Consider the following 21,469-nt stretch of genomic DNA (forward strand, 5'->3'; position numbering starts at 1 on the left):
GGAAGGTAATGGAAGCGAGATTTCGGCGAGTGCATTTGCTAGCGGGATGTTTGATGTTTAGCGCAGTCACCTTAGGAGAAAGCGCCGAATATACCCAGCCAAACATCGACTTCAGATGTGTCCGTGACACACGCTTGCCTTCTGAATATCCCGCTAGCAAAGCGACATTTTCGGAGACTTTCGATCGCGATTATCTACTGTCATTGCGTTGTAGCGAGGTATTATATTCCACCCAACTGGAAGGTAATGGAAGCGAGATTTCGGCGAGTGCATTTGCTAGCGGGATGTTTGATGTTTAGCGCAGTCACCTTAGGAGAAAGCGCCGAATATACCCAGCCAAACATCGACTTCAGATGTGTCCGTGACACACGCTTGCCTTCTGAATATCCCGCTAGCAAAGCGACATTTTCGGAGACTTTCGATCGCGATTATCTACTGTCATTGCGTTGTAGCGAGGTATTATATTCCACCCAACTGGAAGGTAATGGAAGCGAGATTTCGGCGAGTGCATTTGCTAGCGGGATGTTTGATGTTTAGCGCAGTCACCTTAGGAGAAAGCGCCGAATATACCCAGCCAAACATCGACTTCAGATGTGTCCGTGACACACGCTTGCCTTCTGAATATCCCGCTAGCAAAGCGACATTTTCGGAGACTTTCGATCGCGATTATCTACTGTCATTGCGTTGTAGCGAGGTATTATATTCCACCCAACTGGAAGGTAATGGAAGCGAGATTTCGGCGAGTGCATTTGCTAGCGGGATGTTTGATGTTTAGCGCAGTCACCTTAGGAGAAAGCGCCGAATATACCCAGCCAAACATCGACTTCAGATGTGTCCGTGACACACGCTTGCCTTCTGAATATCCCGCTAGCAAAGCGACATTTTCGGAGACTTTCGATCGCGATTATCTACTGTCATTGCGTTGTAGCGAGGTATTATATTCCACCCAACTGGAAGGTAATGGAAGCGAGATTTCGGCGAGTGCATTTGCTAGCGGGATGTTTGATGTTTAGCGCAGTCACCTTAGGAGAAAGCGCCGAATATACCCAGCCAAACATCGACTTCAGATGTGTCCGTGACACACGCTTGCCTTCTGAATATCCCGCTAGCAAAGCGACATTTTCGGAGACTTTCGATCGCGATTATCTACTGTCATTGCGTTGTAGCGAGGTATTATATTCCACCCAACTGGAAGGTAATGGAAGCGAGATTTCGGCGAGTGCATTTGCTAGCGGGATGTTTGATGTTTAGCGCAGTCACCTTAGGAGAAAGCGCCGAATATACCCAGCCAAACATCGACTTCAGATGTGTCCGTGACACACGCTTGCCTTCTGAATATCCCGCTAGCAAAGCGACATTTTCGGAGACTTTCGATCGCGATTATCTACTGTCATTGCGTTGTAGCGAGGTATTATATTCCACCCAACTGGAAGGTAATGGAAGCGAGATTTCGGCGAGTGCATTTGCTAGCGGGATGTTTGATGTTTAGCGCAGTCACCTTAGGAGAAAGCGCCGAATATACCCAGCCAAACATCGACTTCAGATGTGTCCGTGACACACGCTTGCCTTCTGAATATCCCGCTAGCAAAGCGACATTTTCGGAGACTTTCGATCGCGATTATCTACTGTCATTGCGTTGTAGCGAGGTATTATATTCCACCCAACTGGAAGGTAATGGAAGCGAGATTTCGGCGAGTGCATTTGCTAGCGGGATGTTTGATGTTTAGCGCAGTCACCTTAGGAGAAAGCGCCGAATATACCCAGCCAAACATCGACTTCAGATGTGTCCGTGACACACGCTTGCCTTCTGAATATCCCGCTAGCAAAGCGACATTTTCGGAGACTTTCGATCGCGATTATCTACTGTCATTGCGTTGTAGCGAGGTATTATATTCCACCCAACTGGAAGGTAATGGAAGCGAGATTTCGGCGAGTGCATTTGCTAGCGGGATGTTTGATGTTTAGCGCAGTCACCTTAGGAGAAAGCGCCGAATATACCCAGCCAAACATCGACTTCAGATGTGTCCGTGACACACGCTTGCCTTCTGAATATCCCGCTAGCAATTCTCATGTTTTAAGTACTGATCATGCACAGACATAACATCATTGTACACGAAGATAACCATCGTTTAATCATTACTAGATCATCGCATTCATGCACTTAGATATCAGACACCTCTAATTTGTTATGAATGAACAAAATGAAATACCAAATACACTGCTTCCCACAAATCCAACCCCTGGGTCCTCGTCCCGGGAAGTGGAAACGTCAATTTAAATAGTGTAAAACTTGAAATTGACGGCCGAAGGGGCTCTGGTACTTATTGAATCTTCAAAAATTAATTTAAATAACGTAAAATGTGTGATTGGAATATTAAAAAAATATCCTGGTGATGAAATTACAGATCGTTTTCTTATTTAAATAAAATTGTAATGATGCAGAATATGAAAGTAATAATATAATATAGTTTCAGAATTTTTAAATAATTTCTAAAATTTAGTCTACTGAAAGGTGAGACACAATTTGCTAAGGAAGATGAAACGTAGAAGTATAGCATTTAAATAAAAAAAAATATTGAGCCCTGTACGTAGAATTTTATATCTTTTGGAGAAATTTATGGAAAATTTCTCGGTTGAAGTTTTGCTTTGTTAGTATGAGTCATTGCGACAAAGAAAACAATCTGTCGAAGGGGTAGCCTCCCTGGAGGACTTTCTAGGGAAAACTTGCCAGTATTTAGGTGATAAACACGCGAAGAACACCTGGATAAGTTTACGTGGCTATCCTATTGGCGAGGCAGAAACTCTCGATCAAGTACCAGTACTTGACCACTTGTTGACATTACCTTTAGGTATCTTTGTAAATTTTTGGTGATGGATAATCAAATACTCCTGAAAATTGAGAAGAAAATTTTGGGAATTTCAGTCCTTAAATTAGGCTAATTAAAAGTTCTCTATAGAGATGAGACAAACAAAACTTTCAAATGAAATTATAGTGAAAGCAGTAGAAAAAATGGTTGTAGCAAAGATACCCTGACAAAAAGCCACCTTGATACCTATCCATACAAAAACATTAGTTTGTACAGTACAGTACAGTACAGTACATATCTAAACTATCATTGAAGCCAGATAATGGGCGCATTCGTTAATAGCTGTCGCTGTCTCTCTGCTACTACGAGAGTGCACTGCTGTTTGTGGAGTAACGCAACGCCACCTATAACACAAGGCCTGTCGACAGAGATGGATGACTCATCCTAAGTAGGCCATCCTCTTTTCTCTCCAATCTTGTGCACGCAGAATTGGGTAGTTTAATTATCGCAATTTTCCACTATAAGTTAAAGATTTATGTTGTATAAATACAAATTACATCGTAAATTTACCTGTTGTCACTTTTTTTTTTTTTTTTAACTCTTTCTGCCCTGTGGGCACTAAGAGGGCCTTTTTTAGTAGGCCCATTATGGGTTCGGCCAGGCCCACAATGGGGCGACCGGGTGGTGAGGGACGGGGCCCGCCATATCCGAACGGACCACCCCCTGAAAAATTTCTGGGGATTTCTCGACCCGTTCGGATTCGTTCCCGGGTCCCCCAGAGCGGTAGTCTGCCACCTTGACCGCTCGGCCATCCGGCCGCTATACCTGTTGTCACTGTATTAGGAAGAAATACTTTGATAATCATGCTTCGCTGACGTAAAGATGTCGAATAAAATAAATGATTCATCGTCAAATATATTTTTATATTTCCCAATATTGTTACAAAATATTATAGCATACATTGTACAAAATAAAATTCACTTGCAGATAGGACTTTTTATTGTCAAAATCAAGTAAATTATAAAATGTTTAATATACAAAAATATTACAGAAATAGTTTACATATACAAAGTTAATTGCAATAAATGATGCTATTGTCTACTCTTTCTGATGTATTGAACTACAAAGGAAAACTGGATCCTATTATGTAATGATCCATAGAACTTCCAAGATATGTTGATACTAATAATTATAGCTGTTGTAATTCCAAAATACAGATGTACAACAGATGTTGATATACTACCTTATTTATTATATCAATATACTTATAAATATGATTTAAAGTATATTGATAATAATTTTGGGTAAATAAAAATTAGTTTCATAAGAGCAAAGATGTTATATGTGTCTCAAGTGTTTGGCTTCAAATCAAAGCTGGCTTTTAATGTTTTCTTAAGCTGAAAAGCTTAAGATTTGACATTAGCATAAATTATCATTTTTTGTATAGTAAGCAATAGATTCCATAAGATTGTCTTTCTTAAAATATTTCTTGGTTTCTTTAAAAACAAGACTAATACAGTAGAACTCCAATTATCTGGATTAAATTAGTGTATCTTTCCCACTTTCATCCTTTTACACTGTGGCATAGTTTTCTTCCTGACATCATTTTTTCTCTTTGCATAATTATTTAAGAAAATGTTACTAGCAATATGCAAAATATTCTTTTGCATATTGCTAGCACTATGTGAATGACAGTTGTGACCCTAAAATATATTTTCAGGCTTATTTATTAAACTCAAGTGCTACAATAACACCCCTTTGGTTTCTTTGCTGCAGAAAAGTTCCTTCATTTTCTTTTGAAAGCAACTTATTTACAATTACATAAACATAAGACATACAAGTCACAACATCTATGTGAGGATAACATAGACCTCCCCTATCAGTTGCCCTAATCAATCTTTCGGCAGCTTTGTTTTCTTTGCTGTCATCGTCAATTTGTGAACATAAAAACACTTGACAATAATCACATTTAAATTTTTTAATCATTGCATAGCTAGTATACCCAGCTATGTAAGTTAATAATGGCCACACTGAGTCTTGAATACTATCTATGTCACCATCATCAACATGACAGTTGCTTATTAAACTTTGTGTCAAAACAAAGTCATAATCTTCTCCCGCATGCTTTATAAAATGTCTCATTTCAGGAACAGCACTTAATGGAAGAGAAACCTCACCAAAAGTATGCGATTTCAAAATTAGGGGCACTGTTGTTTGAGTTCGCAGCTTGGTTTCACATTCATACAGTTGGCGGATAGAAATATGGTAATGAGATCCAGCAAGTTGACGATACCTATCAAATCTATCCTCTAAATTATCTGTCTGTAACTTGCCACAAAGGAAGTAGCTGTTCCCTTTATCATAAATCCAGAATTGTGCTATCTGAAGCAATGCATGAGTAGTGTGTTTAAGAGCAAAATGTGTTTCTCTTGTTAACATTGCTGCATCATGTAACTTTTCCCACCTCTGTAACCAGTTTAAAAATTTTTGTAGAAAACTTATAATATGATCAAAATTTTTGGTTATAGGTTCTTGAAATGGATTTCGAAGCCTTAGACCTTTTAAAGGGGTTTTCACATTTACAATATCCCACCACCTGCAAATTACCTCAATGTAATTTGCAGTAGTTTCCCAGTTATCAAAATGTTTCACACAGCCCAATTCCCTCATAGCTATGTAGGTGCTTGGAGTAAAAATGTGCAAGACCAACTTTACATTCTGGCATTCAATATCAGAAGGATACAAAGATTTCAATGACAAATTAACTCCATATTTTAGCAGATTTAGCTTTTCATTTGAATGCAGCTGTTTTAAACCTGAAAAGGAAGCAATCTGTGGAACTGTAGATGTATCATTAAAATCAGGATAAATCATATCTTGATTGACTTTGTTCAACCAATTATTTCGTATACATTTAAGGATATGAACTGGATCAATAACAAAAAATAGTTTTCTGTTGGAATCACTTGGATGGCAGTATTCAGTTTTCACTGATGGTGGTTTGCTAAAAAAGGACATTGCTTTACTGTTGATTGAATTATTGTCAGAGACAACAGCCACTACAGTAAAACCTATCTCTTCTAACTTAACAATAATTTTCTTAAGAAATGTATGAAGTATATCACCTCTAATAGTTTTAACAGGTAAAATATGCACAACTTCTTTGTAAGGTGATGAAAAGCTAGAAATCATAAAAACGTAAGCACTTGTAGCCAACTCTTCTGTGCTAAATGCATTTCCTACCACAGAGCCTCCTTTGTAGTCAGAATTTGCTCTTAAATGAATTTCATCTATTTGAAGAATGACAGTTTTTTCTTCTTCTTTCAGGAGATGACTTTTGAATGAGACATATCTGAGCATGCTAGAGGTATCTTGTTCTAATTGTGGGCTACTTTGAAACTGTGCACATACTCGACGTATGGTACTTGGGCTTGGTATCTTTATAATGTTAGCTGATCTGAGAAACTTATATGCATGAGGAGAAATAGAATATAATAAGCTGAAAAACACCATGATACTGCAGGAATATCGTGATCTTGTTTTGCATACTGGAAGAAGTAAGACCTGCTCTTTCAGGAATGCAACAATTCCAGTATCATCTTCATGCACTATGCCTTCCAACTTATTGAGATAACTTAAAATACATTGTATGCATTCATCCATAGTAAACTGGGAAGCATCATTTGTGAACTTGGTATGACATTCTTGTACAATTTCATCTATCTCATTAACATTACTTACAACCAGTGGCAAAGAGACTTTGATATTAGACAGATGCTTCACTTCTTGGTTTTTATAAAACACTGTTACCATAAGTTCTTGATTTACTTGTACACTGCAAAGTATTTTCACATTTCATGTGTCACTGAGAAGCACAATGCTGATGCAATTTTCTCTTGAAATCATGATCCATTCTTTTGGAAATTTCTTAGCATTACTATAAAGTTTATCCTTCATTTCCTGAAAATTTGTAAATGTTGTTGTATTGACATAATGATTAAAGGATGTGACACTTTCTTGTATTGTAGCTTTTAAAGCTTCATTTTCAAGACGCTCCCTTCTTTTACTTGGTGCCTCCCTTGCCACTGCAGTCTTTTTATCTGACAAATACTTTGGACAATTTGGCAGTTTTGAAGGTACTGCACCTACAAAGAAATACCAATATTGTTTTACTAACATGTGGAGCTTTAATTCATATTCAACAATATGCAACAAAAACTTAAGAGAAATTAAATATCAACATTTTTATGACATACATGTAGTGTAATAGTACAGTACACGTATTAATACCACATACTTGATCAGGGCTCTTTTACAATTATAAGAGGGAATACATGTATCATCATTTGACTACATAGTATAAAGAAATAATGATAACTAACCACGTGGAATAAAAGGAGATAAAAACCAAGATTTGACAAAAAATCAAAATTTTAATAGATGTAAAAAAGAAATATTTAACATACTTTGGGAATAAATCATTAGAAACATGAAAGGAATATAATGAAGTTAGAAATAAGGTCAATATGCTGAGAAGTGAAAAATAAATTAAATTTTGGAAATTTAATGTCTTAGACACAACAGATTTACTATGTGGAAAAGAAAAAAACCAACCTTCTACAAGTCTTGGATGATTAAGGGTTACTGTAAGTTTTTCACCAGTCTTACTGTCGTAATCACAAGCTGTCCGCTCAATTTCATGATATGGAAAATGTAATTCACATACCTGCAATGAAGTAATATCTACATGAAACGACCAATACATGTAAACAGCACTATTTCAAATTACAATTACTAAAAAGCTGACACAGTAAGCTTACCTTTGAGTACTTTGTTGAATCAAAGTTTTCCCTGCAAATAGCTCGTATCCACTGGCTCTGTAACTCTGGGTTTTTTAGAAATGAAAAAACACTTAATTTAGGCCCACCCTTATAATTTGTTCTACATCCAGGAGCACAACACTTATATGGCATTGTGGATACTGAAACACAGCAAATCACACTGAAAATAAACTCGTAACACAGACAAACCCGTCGCCTTCCACATGTAACACAACGTACAAAATGGCCTACTCGTGATTGCACAATACCCCTTCCAGCTTGCTGTTGACAGGCCTTGTGTTATAGGTGGCGTTGAGTAACGACGGTGAAAGAAAGAAAGATGGCGGCGCCTAGACTATCGATAGTATCACAATGGAGGAATGTACTGTACGTTTTTAAAATGTGTTTTTTTAGAGAAAAAAGAAGGGTCCCAGCTGTAAAATTTAACCATAAAATGGATTATTTTGCCGACAGAGCATTCAAAGTAACCACAAAAAAAATTTGAGAAGACACTTACATCACCGCCTGCACTAGAAGTTTGACAATGGCGTTTGGAACGTCATTAGAATCATGCTCGATGTACTGTACTGTACCTACCAAACGCTATTGTCAAACTTCTAGGCTTAGAAGATGGCAGCGGCCAACGTTCGACGTTCACGTTTTAGAGATGAAAACTTCGGCCACAACCTCTCTATTAACTTTCTGTGTTCATTCAAACGAACCAAGCTCGTTTACTTTTGGAGTCATTTCCAAAATTACAATGCTTTTACCGATTAATTTCTACAATAACGTGTTTTAAACTTAAGACAAATAACCATGGAAGATTGGATGATTATTATTCAAAAAAATTTCTTTACTGATGAATGTATTCAGTAAGGTGCGCAAGTACTTTATTTGTATTGTATTTTAAGAATTTTTATTAATTTCGAAAAAAGAATAATGAACAAAAATCAAACTCAGCCTTATGAAATATTTAATGATTCAGTTACACCTGAGAATGGCCTATTAGGTTGAAAACATTTGTAACATTTCTCAGCGGCGTAAGGTGATATTGATAATTCATTAAAGAGAATAATATTCAAACTTTATTATATTACGATTTACATCTACATATGTCATAAACTTATACAGGATGGGCCAGCGAAAACGAAACGGCAGAGTGTTCGTGTTCGTCCAAGCAAAGCGCTCGGACAGGTGGATTTTACTCTCGAGGGGACATCTTTTGCAATAAAGTTTTTGCGATTCTGAATATTAACTAAACAATCATTTTTTTCGAAATAAATGCTTTTTTAGTTAATACAAAATAAATGAGTTTTTAAAATTTTTTGTTGTCTGTTGTATTCAAAATCGCAAAAACTTTATTGCAAAAGATGTCCCCTCGAGAGTAAAATCGACCTGTCCGAGCGCTTTGCTTGGACGAACACGAACACTCTGCCGTTTCGTTTTCGCTGGTCCACCCTGTATAGGTAACATTTATCATTCTTCTAATCTTTCTAAGATTAGAAGAATGATAAAATTGTAACATTAACAATTACCATTAAATTTTTTAAAATTAATAATTAATTTTAAAAAATTTTATCGTAATTTAATAATTATTATTAAACAAATTTAAATTTGAGATATAATTTTTATCTTCCAAAATAAACAACAAACTAAGAATACAATTCTTAAAAAGAATTATCGTTTACAATACAGAAAAGTTTTTTTTTATCGTTTTGTGAATCAAATTTATTATGTAGTGTTTCTTAAAAGTCAAAATTTTTGAAAACCATCTAATAATATTTAATATAAATTAGTATATGCATTTAAATTCCAAAATAATGTATCAATTACAGCCTGTGAATTGTTAAGAAAATTTACTAAAAATCTACAAAAATCGTTATAGTGAAGATTGTCACCTTGCCTTGACAAAAACACATCACAGGTAATCTACAGCTAAATAACTTTCTCTTGATGTTTTCTTATGTCAACGCTGTCCAAATTGTGTATAATTCCTAGATAGTTGGGCCACCAATATTTTATATATTCCATATAGGCCTGTATCCAAGGGCGGATCTACATAGGGACTAATAGGGCTTAAGCCCTGGGCACCCAAAAATTGAATTACCATAAATTTTTAGTGCTTTTTCATTAACAATGAGCAATTATTGTAAAGTAAAAAATAGTTAATATTAATAATATAACAATCATAATTTATAGTATTATTTGTATTAACAAAACTGGGGCCCCAGTAAAATGAATATTTTTGAAAAATAAACTTGTAAAAACTTATCTTTTTTAATATTATAATGTTATTTTTAAAAAAATTTCCAATTACTAGGAGAATTTTAGTAAAACAAGTGAATAGGTAGTGTTCCTATGGTATATGTAATAAAATGGTAACACATTTTCAAATGTTACTTTCACTTAATATATTGAACAATATTGTCTATTGTTGTATGGCATATATGTAACTTCAAATTTATTTATATGCATTGGCATAAGACCAGTTAAAAATTATTTAAATTTAAATAAATAAATGTAAGGAAAATAATACATAACCATTTAAAGAAACAGTTCTTGTTTGTTTATTTAACTAAAATCAAAATATTGACTAATTTTATGTTACATCTGACAATGATGACTCCATCTTGGAAAAGGAACAACTTCTCTTATATTAGGAATTGCAAGAACTGTCTGTAGAAAGCGATCAAATCCCATTCCAAAACCACCATGAGGTACAGAACCAAACTCTCTTAATTCTATATACCTGCAAATAAATAACTTTTTATTTATACATCTCTTTTAAAATTTATTTACATTTTTAATTTATAATATATATATTTCAAATTTTATTACTATATATTTGGCACTTTATTTTACACAAGAAGAAAGTTGCATATTATTGATATTAAAAATTTCATGAAATATTATATATGTTCTTGGGAAAGTTGGGAGTGAAAGACATGGCTTGACATATCCAGGACAGATCACCCATAAAAAATTTCAAGGGTTTTTATTTTCAACCTGCTCAGATTTAATCCCAAGTTTTCCAGACTGGCAGGTTGACACCTTAATTGCTTCAGCCAGCAAGCTAGCAAAATACACTGCTGGCCATCCAAAATGCAACACCAAGAAGGACCAGAGATATCACAGCCAAATTTATTTGGGAGATAACACATTGTACAAAGATCAAATGATTGAAAATACAGTCTTTTGTGAAGTAAGGAAGATGATGGAATCAGTATGGAGTGTTGCCGCCATTGCTGGCTATAACCGCTGCTACGTGCCTCGGCATTGAGTCAAAGAGGCTTTGGATATGTTGTTGGGGTATAGCATTCCATGCTGCTTCCACATATTGCCAAAGTTGATCTGGTGTAGCAGTGGGTGGTGTATCCTGGGCCAGTTGTTCTGCAATCATCAACCAGACGTTTTCTATAGGTAAGAGATCGGGAGAACAAGGAGGCCAAGGCAGCAATGCAATCTGATGGACAAAGAAGTAGTCTTGAGCAATGCATGCCACATATGGTCACGCATTATCCTGTGGAATGTGGCCATTGGCAATCTCTGAAAGTAAGGGAGGACAACAAGTTCCAACACCTCAGAAATATAGCACTGGCTGGTCAGTGTACTGGCAATGCATACTAGGGGGTATGGGAGTAGAATCAATACCACCCCAAACCATAATACCGGGTCTAGAACCAGTATGGCAATGCATAAGGCAACAATTCGGCAGCCTCTCACCATGGTGTCTCCAGACTCTAATCCGACCATCGTGGTGTTGCAGGCAGAAGTGGGATTCATCAGTAAAAACAATGTCATTCCATTCAGTTGTCCATGTCCGTCGTTCATCGCACCATTGCCGGCACAAATGCCTGTGGTTTTGACTCAACGGTACATGCAGCAATGGACTCCTTGCGGATATTCCATTCTGCTGCAAACGACGTTGAATAGTACACATGGGCACTGATTATTGCACAACAGACCGAATTTGTTGTGATATGGTTCGTGATGTGGCACAGCGATCCATCACTGCCATGCGCATGATATTCCTGTCATCACGTGCAGTGGTGCAACGAGGTGGGTGCAACAGGTCCCGTCGGTCTGTCATTCCCTCCTGCATCCAGCGGTTACAGATCTGCATCAGTTGCTTGCTTACCTCTGATATGATCACCGATTTCTCTGAAGGATAATCCGCAATCCCTATAGGCAACTATTCTTCCTCGGTCAAACTCAGAAACGTGCTCGAAAGACACTCATTTTCTTCTGCATGGCATACTGAAGCTGCTTATGCCAAAAAAAACGCATGAAAGAACAATTCTAGTACTTCAAAGCAGCTTTCTATTCTCCCTTTATATAGCACTTGCAGGTGGTGCAACAGGTGCCTATGACGTGCGTCTGCGCTGAAATGCTAATCATTTGCACATCTCATCGCCGCAAACGCATGGTGCAAATTTTACTTGATTTGGATGCTTCCTCTAGGGTGTTGCATTTTCGATGGCCAGCAGTGTTGTAATTTGATTTAAAAATGCAAAAATAAACATATTAAACTTCAGAAACTGACTGTAAATTATCTGGACTTAAACCATTAACATCTTCTGTGTGTGTTATTCTTAAGGTCAGGTTAGATGATCAGTGTATCTCAAATGTCAATAAGCCAATAATTGTTTTAATATATTGTAAATGAAAACTCTCTTCCTGATTTTAAGTTGGTCAAATTACAATATTAATATTTTTTTGTAATCAACAGATTTTTTTTTAACATTTAATTAACAAGCAATTTTGTTACACCTGATTAATTTTATTTTTTAGTCACAGTAACAAGCATGCCAGTCATTCTGCAAAAATACAGTAATTTTTTTAATTTTCTTAATTTAATAACCTTTTATAAATCTGGATAAAATTAATGGTATGGAATAACATATAACAAACTTAAATTTCTTTATAATGTTCAAAATAATGATGCATAGCAAGAGGAAAAATTTAAGGATTTTTTCCAACTTAAACAGAATAATAACTAATCTTCTACACAAGATATATATATTCCTTACATTTTCACAAATTGATGAAAAAATTTAGCTATATATGATATATTAGCTAATCAGAAATAATGTCTCAAGTTTTACTCATATTATTTTGACATAAAAATTTAAAAATTCAATTATATCAATCTATTTCTAGCTTCTCATTTTCTAATCATAAATCATTAAAATAGCAAATAAGAGGACAAATAAATATTTCAGAATTGGAAGGAATAACTATCAACAAATAATAAATATAATTTAGCTAATTTGGGTAATTACAACTTCACTAAATCCGCAAAGTAACTTAATAAGCATGGATGTTAGAAGTTCCAATTTTCAAAATTAAATATTTTAAAAATAAAATGGTTATCAAAAGATTAAAAAAAATCGAATTGTAAATTTTGATGTATTATCTTTAACTTTTCATTAAACAAAGATTTATTTTGGCATTAATATAATTATTTTTTGATAGTTATAATTTTAAATCCAGTTTATCCTGTGGAATAATCATTGATCTTTTATAATAGAACTTTAGGAATAAAAATTCATGAGATAATACATAGCTGATCTTGATTTTCAATATAGAATGGTAAATATAACCATCAATAAAAGATGAATAAAGAAATATTAAAGACACTTCTTAACTAGAATAATGATTATGAAGACTATTATAATTAAAAATAAAATCAAAGAAAGAATAAAAGAAAAACCAAAAATCTTCTATATAAATAAGAATGTAATTTCGTTTGTTCCTAATAGCTAATCTCCAAAAGTTCTTCACCGATTGCTTTGAAATTTTCACACAATGTTCCATTTGAATACGGGTGTGTTTTTATATAATTTAGATGTCAAAATTCCCCTGGGGAAGAGGGACAACATTAAGGATTTTATGTCCAACAGATGGCGCTAAATCTGCAAGTATGACAACCTAAGTTTGCTTTTCTGTGAGGCATTATCTGGATGAACTAAAGCAGATCATCAACAGAATATACACTAAAAATGGATTTTTTGATTTTCTCCACAGGGGAGAGGGACAGGATTAAGGTTTACTGTGAAAAACTAGGCTTCTATTATACTATTTTAGATGCGTTTTTTGCATTTTTGATTGCGTTTTAATAGGGTACGTCAACAGAATATACACTAAAAAGGGATTTTTTGAAATCCCCCCCGTGAGGAAAGTGTTATACATTTATAATAGATACATTTTGAGCTACAGCAATGTGTGGCTGGGTCTGCTAGTATTAAATAAATAAAAAGAAATATAAAGTATTATAAAAAAGCAATATCAAAAGTTCTCTCTCTCTCTATTTCCAAAATAAAAAGTATTTATGTAAAATGTATTTGGTACAAAAAAAATTCATTCAATTCATTCATAAATTAAAAAGAACAATTTCAAAACTAAATTATTATAAATGAATATTAAAGAATTATAGATTATATATTTATTATACATTTGTAAATAAACCTTTGTGTTTTTTACTAATATTCAATATGTGGTGCGATATTTGATTTTTCTAAAAATTATTAAATGATAGACTTGTCAAACTTTATTATTATTTTTTTTAAACATATTATTTATTGATAAAAATAGTATTTATCTAACTAATGCTATTATATAATGAAAAATGCAACAATATATTACTGCATATATTATGAAATTACCATTGCAATGTTTCAGAATCAATTCCAGCTTGGCGTATTCTGATTTTTAATTTATTTTCATCTTCTTCTCTTAAACTGCCACCACAAATTTCTCCACCAAAAGGGGCAATCAGATCAAAGCAAAAAGCCTGAAAATATAATGTCAAAGTTTATATAATAGCAAAATATATCATTAATTTTGTTAAAAGAGTTTTTGAAATTCACTGTGATAAAATTAAAATCATTGTTTGAGTTAAATTTTGACAGCTATTATAAATTAAATAATAAATAATTTAAAATTAATATTTTCTTTTCTAATTCATTTTTTGCAATTTTTCCAAATTGATTTCCTTCCAATTCTTTCTTCAATATTATCTAACTTTTCTACAGTGAAAAGATTTTATTCAAATAGCTTAAACAAATCTATGCAAATAATATAAAATTTGTAATCTAAATTAAATAGAATATTATATAAAATGAATGAAATACTTCAATAACTCGTTAACTAAATCAATAATAAAATACTTGCTGTTTTTTCTGAAGACATCTTCATATAGAAAGGGGTAATGTTTATAGGAAAATCCTTAATAAAAATTGGAATATTTTTACAATATTTCAAAAGAAAATCTTCGTGTTCTGCAAATAACTTTTCACCCCACTGAAATTTCAAAATATTTAACATTAATAAGTTTAAAATAATTGTCATATCTCAACTTAAAATTAAGCACTAAAAATTAAATTAGTATCTATACATATATAATAAACCACAACGTTTATTACAGATTGACTGTAATAAACATTGCCTATAATGGAACCTGTAAATAATGAAAATATGTCATTAACAGAAAATTTCTTTGGTCCCTCGAATTTTTGCAAAAATTAATATAAATTAACCTGTATATAGTGGAACCTGTCTAATGCAAAAATAGAAAGGCTGTATTATGGAAAAATAGGTACCTTTATCTGATTTAACACAAATTTAACAAGAAGTTTACAAGCCTAGCATGTATAAATCATAAAAAAAGTCAAAAAATACACATACACAATACAGAATAGCAAAATACTTATTTATATGACTAATATTACAGTAATTTTATTAGGATTTAAATGGAACATTTTTGCATATTTTTATTAACAGCTGTTTTTACTTAACATAAATATGTGATGTAATTATAAGTTGTGAAATTTAACACATTATTCCTGATGTGAAATTGTATTCTTTGTTTAGTAGCTTATTTTAAACTTGTCTACATCACATTTCATTTGAATAAAATCAAGTCAAAATGTCTGCAGATAAAATGCACATCAGGCATATTATACACGCTTTTAAGTTTCGTAAAGGATATCATGCTACACAAACAGTAAAAAATACTCGTACTGTGTATGGGGAAGATGCTTCTAAACTCCAAATGTGTCAAATGTGATTTTGAAAGTTTCATTTGGAAACTTTTGAACTAAAGGATACAAAACATACAAGCTCCCAAAAGCTGTTGAAGAGAAATTGCAGGAAGAAACTGTTAAAGATTGATGAATAAAAACTTGTGAATTTGCAACAAATCTTATTGTGTCACAGACACGTATTGTTGAAACACTTCAACATCCACTTCAAATGGTTGTAAAACATGCTGATGATTGTGTTCCACACACAGTTTGCTTTTTTTCTCCACTTATGAATAAAATGAACTAAATTGAGTATAATTTTGTCTGATGAAGGTAGACAGCTATAAAGTTTTATTTCATTTTTAAGGTGGTTAAATTGGTGATAAATTGGTTATGCATTTTTATCTTAGAGAACTTTTTTACAAATGAATAAAAAAATTAAAGTTAAAATAAAAATATTTGTTATTAACTGAAAATCTGTTGTAGCAGGTGGTGACTGTTTGATCGATTACAGAGGTACAGTACTACTGTATTTGATTAACGTGATTTTGATATGTGCAGTAACATTAAGAAATTTATTAATGGCATTAACTCCTTCACAGTAAACTTCTTTTGTACTTCTATCCCTTCCTTGTTGTCCTTCCTTCCAATTCTTGGTGCTTCCTCTAGGCACAGTCATGCACTTTTTTTTTCTGCCAACATCTTGTATTATAGGTTGTACAATAAAGTACTAATTTATTAACAAAATATGTAGTCTTGGAGATCGCAAACGCTTTGTGTACTAAATACTGACCAACTGTGGGAAAGAGACTAAGACTAAAGAGAATCCCAAGACTCAGACTGAGAAAGGTGATTCCCTATGCTGGATAGCTGACTGTAAGTCCAAGCATTAAACAAGTAAGTCATTAAGTAAGAAATGGCTGTATTGAAACAGTAAAAGGTTGAGTAAATGCAATCAGAATGGTCACTCAAGTCATGGAGAGAGAATAATATTGTGTCAATATTGTGAGAGAAATAAATAGTGCACATATCGAGATTTCTGAATGAGAAATCTTTGAGTTTGTTCACTAATTAGAACAAACCTGCATATATCTAATTGTTCTGAATTTTGTAAATTTTAAAAATTTTGATGTTAATCATTTATTGATCAAAATTAATAATATAAAAATGAATTCTTATTGATTTGTCCTTTGTACAAATCTTTATTCTTAAACTGAGCTGGACTGAAGTTTGTGTGTAGTTTGTAAACCCTAGAACTGACATTAAACTATGTACTACCCCAAAATATTGATTTTATTTCTACATATTAATTAATTTCTGCCTACATCTGAAAACTATATAAGTATTTAATTTTCCACAACTAACAACTCAGGGTTTTTCATTTCTGAATAGTATTTTCTTAATTCTAATAACTTTTCTATAAAATTTGCTATTTACAAAGACATACTTCCCAATTAGTTTATAGACATACTGGTAATGTTCTTAAAATGGGTCATGTGCAGGGCCATCACAACCTATCCAGCATGGATCACTTTTCAAATATTAATGAATTCCAAAGATGTCCAAATAACATCTTTACATTTTCAGGTTATATTGTGAAAAATAACTTTTCTATTTTTGCTATTAAAGTTAAATTGTTACATCTAAGGACTTGGATATTTTTCTTTTTAAACAGTATTTTTGTAAAATTAATAATTGCATATGTTTTAAATTTTTCTCTTATAAACCCAGGCAATGCTAGGTACTGGCATTGTCTGGGTTTATAAGAGATATATAAAGGTTAATAAAACTTAAAAAGTATGAAATATTTGTTCTGGTAATGACAAATTTTTGCTAGCTAATGGCTATCTGAGCTATGCTTAGATTTTTCTACAGAAAATAAGATCTGAGAAATTGACTTACCAGCTAAACAACTGACTACCAATTATCCATTTCACGGCATATTGTGGACATTAAAATTATTTTCTATTTAATTTTTTTCCAAATTTATTTTAACATTATTACTATTATATATTTTATTATTATTATTTAATAAAGAAAACAAAAATGAAGTAATATGATAAAAAATTTTTTATCGTTTATGTGAGGTTGCTGAATTAGGGATAACCAACGTCAGGATTTATCGAATGTGGGGTGAATGAAAGTGAGCTGCAGTTACAAATAAACCCATTTATTTATGCTAAATCTTACAATCTGTAGTGTGTTTTGTTCACTGTTGGAGCTGGACTGTAGAGTCAATGGCCTGGGGCAGTCAGTCGAGATGTTCTATGAGGGAAGTCCGGTAATGAAGTGTCAAAAGCCAAACAGTCTAAGGCAGCAGGGTAAAGGGAGGGATGAGGAGTTCGTACATGGAGCACAGGAGACTAGACAGACAACTTCACTACAGGAGGCAGGAAAGTCTCATCAGATAACTTCACGATGGGGCAGAGGAAATCCTTCTTTGTCCTTGAGATCCAGGCTTTTAAAGGATTCTTTGCCGGGTCTGTAGCTTTCCAACTAGTTGGTTTCTTGTATCCAGGTAGATAACAGACCATTTCAGGCTATAAACAGTCAAATTTGACACTGTGTTTTATTTGATCAAGGAAATTAATCAGACGTTGGAAACTCCTGCTCATATTTAACTATTGTTTCAAATTCTTGTAAGTCTCAAATAATTTTATTCTTTTCCAATTTTCTGCAGTTTTTATAAGCATTAAAATTAAAGCTCAATCCCTTGATTTGACGCTTTTATTAAATTTTTAACAAGTGACCTTGAGTATCGCTCAAGCCTCACATTTAGTAGGTGATTTTGATATATGATATTTAGGAGTATTCAGTATTCTGATTTTTGTTTCTTATTTGGGCTGCAATTTGAAAAAATTGTACATCTACAATTTCCCACTATTGTCCGACTGTCCTTCCTTGAACAGAAACTGAGAACTGTGTTAAATAGATGGAAGTCAAGACAAGGTATAAATTCTTCCATCTTTACTGCAGAGTTGCAGGCTATTTACCTAGCCTTAAAATATGTAATTAGGAAAGGTCATCGTTGCTGTGTTATTTACACTGACTCAGTTAGTGCACTTCAGGCTTTGATCTCACGTGAACCTAGTTCTTAGTCCGTAGTGGTTAAAATTCGCAAACTGTTTTGCCATCTTTTTGTGAGTAATATTTTTGTAAAATTTTGTTGGGTCCCAGGCCATGTAGGTATAAGAGGGAATGAAAAAGCTGATGCAGCTGCAAAGTCAGCAAGTCCTTCTCAGCATACAATGTTTATTGAAGGATGTGACTTGAAGCTGGTCGTTAAAAAATGACTAGCAGAGAGATGGCAAAATGTGTGGAACGAACAAGTCCACAATAAACTTTACAAGATCAAACCTATAATAGAAAATTGGACACACAACAAACAGTATGATAGGAGATCTGAAGTCATTCTTACTCGTCTGAGGATTGGACATACTCGGCTGGCTCATCAATACCTTTTGAAGGGTGATGACCAGCCAGTATGCCAGTATTGCATTTGTACTTTAAGTGTTAAACACATACTTTGCAACTGGTGTTGCTTTTGACCAGAGTCGTACACAGCATTTTGGAAATGCAAGTCTGAGAGAGATTTTGGGCCAGAGGCCAAATCTTGATAAGATACTGAACTTTTTGAAAGTTATAAACATTAATAGAGAGATTTAAATTAACTAAGTTATTTATTTATTTATTATATACTTATATTTGTTTTGTTCTGTTTATTTGCACTTGTTTGTTTTTGTGTTATATTAATATTTTATGATATATATATTTAGCTTCGTTTAATTTTACTATTTTTCATGGCGCAGCATAGCCTATATGGCTCTTGTGCCAAAAAACCCGAACCAACCAACCATGGAAAGCTTAAGAGTTTGGAGGCCCTGATTAATTATATCGAACTTCACATCTAGAATGAAAGTCACATGATTTCAATTCAAAAATTTTCCCCAGAATGGAGTTATGTAGATCAGTGATTCTCAAAGTGGGGGTCGTGAAAAATATTTGGGGGGTCGCTGAAAAATTGATGCCAAATCAATTTTTTTTTCAAATACTTTATAAATTTACTATAGATTCATGTTTAGAAATAGTAGAAATAAAAAATATATAAAATAATTTTTACTTAAATAAATTGACCACATATAAATAATAAAAGCATATAAATATTTAAATACGAGCCTAAATATTATTTGTGCTAATATATTAAATAAATTATAATATTTATTGGGCGCTATTTGTGCACTATTGGGGAATCCCCCGAGTTCCACTCTCCGCCTAAACTATGATAGAACAGCGTTGTCATTTGGAACGATGTTCGCTAGCAGCGTTGCGTCTGTAGGCAAGTCGACTTAGGTAGAGCGTCGATTATCCGAAAACCGATCAACTGAAAGCATTTCAGTCGGCAAATTTGAATTTCTGCTAGTGCTGTGGTGCTGCAATATTTGGCTATGTCTTGGGATACTCCGATATTATTTTAAACAACACTTTCTGGAACCTTTTACCGGTGTTAGACGCAAAACGAAAAATTTCCGATATTATTTTAATTGATATGCATTTTTAGCTGGCAGCCTGGCGCGACCATGAGAGGGTACTTAAAGACGCGCCAGTATTTGAACGAGACTTTTTTCCCATCGTGAATGGTAAGTTATGCTTGTTTTTCTGAGGACTGTGTTGTGCTGAATCGGAACATTTTGAGACTAGATAAACTTCCGAAATATAATGTTTTTTGTTTTTATATTTTTCAATATATTTATTTTGTTTGTGAAAAATAAAGAAATAATTTAAAAAAAAATTTCGTTAGTCTTAACATTGACAAAAATTCAACACAAACCGACACGCAACGGAGAGAAATTTCAACATCGAATAGATTAATTAAACAAAAGAAATTAACTTGTCCTGAATTTAAATTAACCCCCCCTCCCTCCGGGATGTTTTTCTACACATACTCATTCTTCGGGGGTCCTTTGAAATTTTTAAGTGCAAAAGAAGGTCACGGACCAAAAAGTTTGAGAAACACTGATGTAGATGACTGGCATTATTTTGTTGTTATCAGGAAAAGTATGATGTACAGGAGCAAGACACTATTAATTTCAGATTGAGAGCATATATTTTAAATTAAATAAATTAAAAATATGATTAAAAATTGAAGCCCAGCCTTGTGATGCTGTCATAATAATTTCTGCTCATTTTGTAACTACATGAAATGCAGTAGAAAAACATTTTAATGTTTGAGTTGATATCTTCTTAATTGCATGCCAGTATCATGCTTTCCATGACTGCTCTAGAGATGCAAGATATGTAGAGATTATGCAAAGGTTTTGTTTACATTCTAGCAATTTTCTGTTGTGTACATTATCATTGCAAGTTATACACAGAAAATTACAGTAATTAAACTTGAATTATGTACTAATAAAAATATAAAGCATTCTTTTAGAATCACAATTTACACTATTTAATACTATTCATAATTCACTATGTTAGCATAATATGCAGTGTTAGTGTAATAGCATATACAAAATATTTAGCATTCAGATAAATATTTTTTCATGATCATTTAAGTTTCCAAAATTTATAAACTGATAAGAGACAAATCAATACATACCTCAATATTTTGTTTCAAAAATTCTTTATTTCTTTGCAAAATGTCTATTGCTTCTGTATATGACATCCTAAAATAAATTATTATTTATCAAAAAACATAAGTTTTTTAAAATCTTAACTTATAGAATATAAATTGAATTATAATATTTTGTATTAGAATTTAAAAGTAAAAATTTTCCTTGAAATTAAATTAAAGAAAAGTTATTAAATCTCATAAATC

General features: G+C 33.2%; 1 protein-coding gene across 2 annotated transcripts in view; it reads right to left on the reverse strand.

The window, feature by feature from the left end:
* Nucleotides 1-10,170: 10,170 nt before the first annotated feature.
* AsnRS-m (asparagine--tRNA ligase, mitochondrial) overlaps nucleotides 10,171-21,469 on the reverse strand; it is a 31,909-nt gene continuing 20,610 nt past the window's right edge. For both annotated transcript variants that reach the window (XM_067286687.1, XM_067286686.1), the window contains exons 9-12: nucleotides 21,251-21,317; nucleotides 14,801-14,929; nucleotides 14,293-14,420; nucleotides 10,171-10,376 (exon numbers count right to left, since the gene is read on the reverse strand). In XM_067286687.1, the coding sequence (XP_067142788.1) occupies nucleotides 10,232-10,376; nucleotides 14,293-14,420; nucleotides 14,801-14,929; nucleotides 21,251-21,317 (469 nt within the window). In that variant the 3' untranslated portion in view covers nucleotides 10,171-10,231. The remainder of the gene's footprint in view (nucleotides 10,377-14,292; nucleotides 14,421-14,800; nucleotides 14,930-21,250; nucleotides 21,318-21,469) is intronic.

Source organism: Centruroides vittatus, unplaced genomic scaffold (genome assembly GCF_030686945.1).
Source record: "Centruroides vittatus isolate TY-2023 unplaced genomic scaffold, ASM3068694v2 scaffold_386, whole genome shotgun sequence".
Classification (NCBI taxonomy): domain Eukaryota; kingdom Metazoa; phylum Arthropoda; class Arachnida; order Scorpiones; family Buthidae; genus Centruroides; species Centruroides vittatus.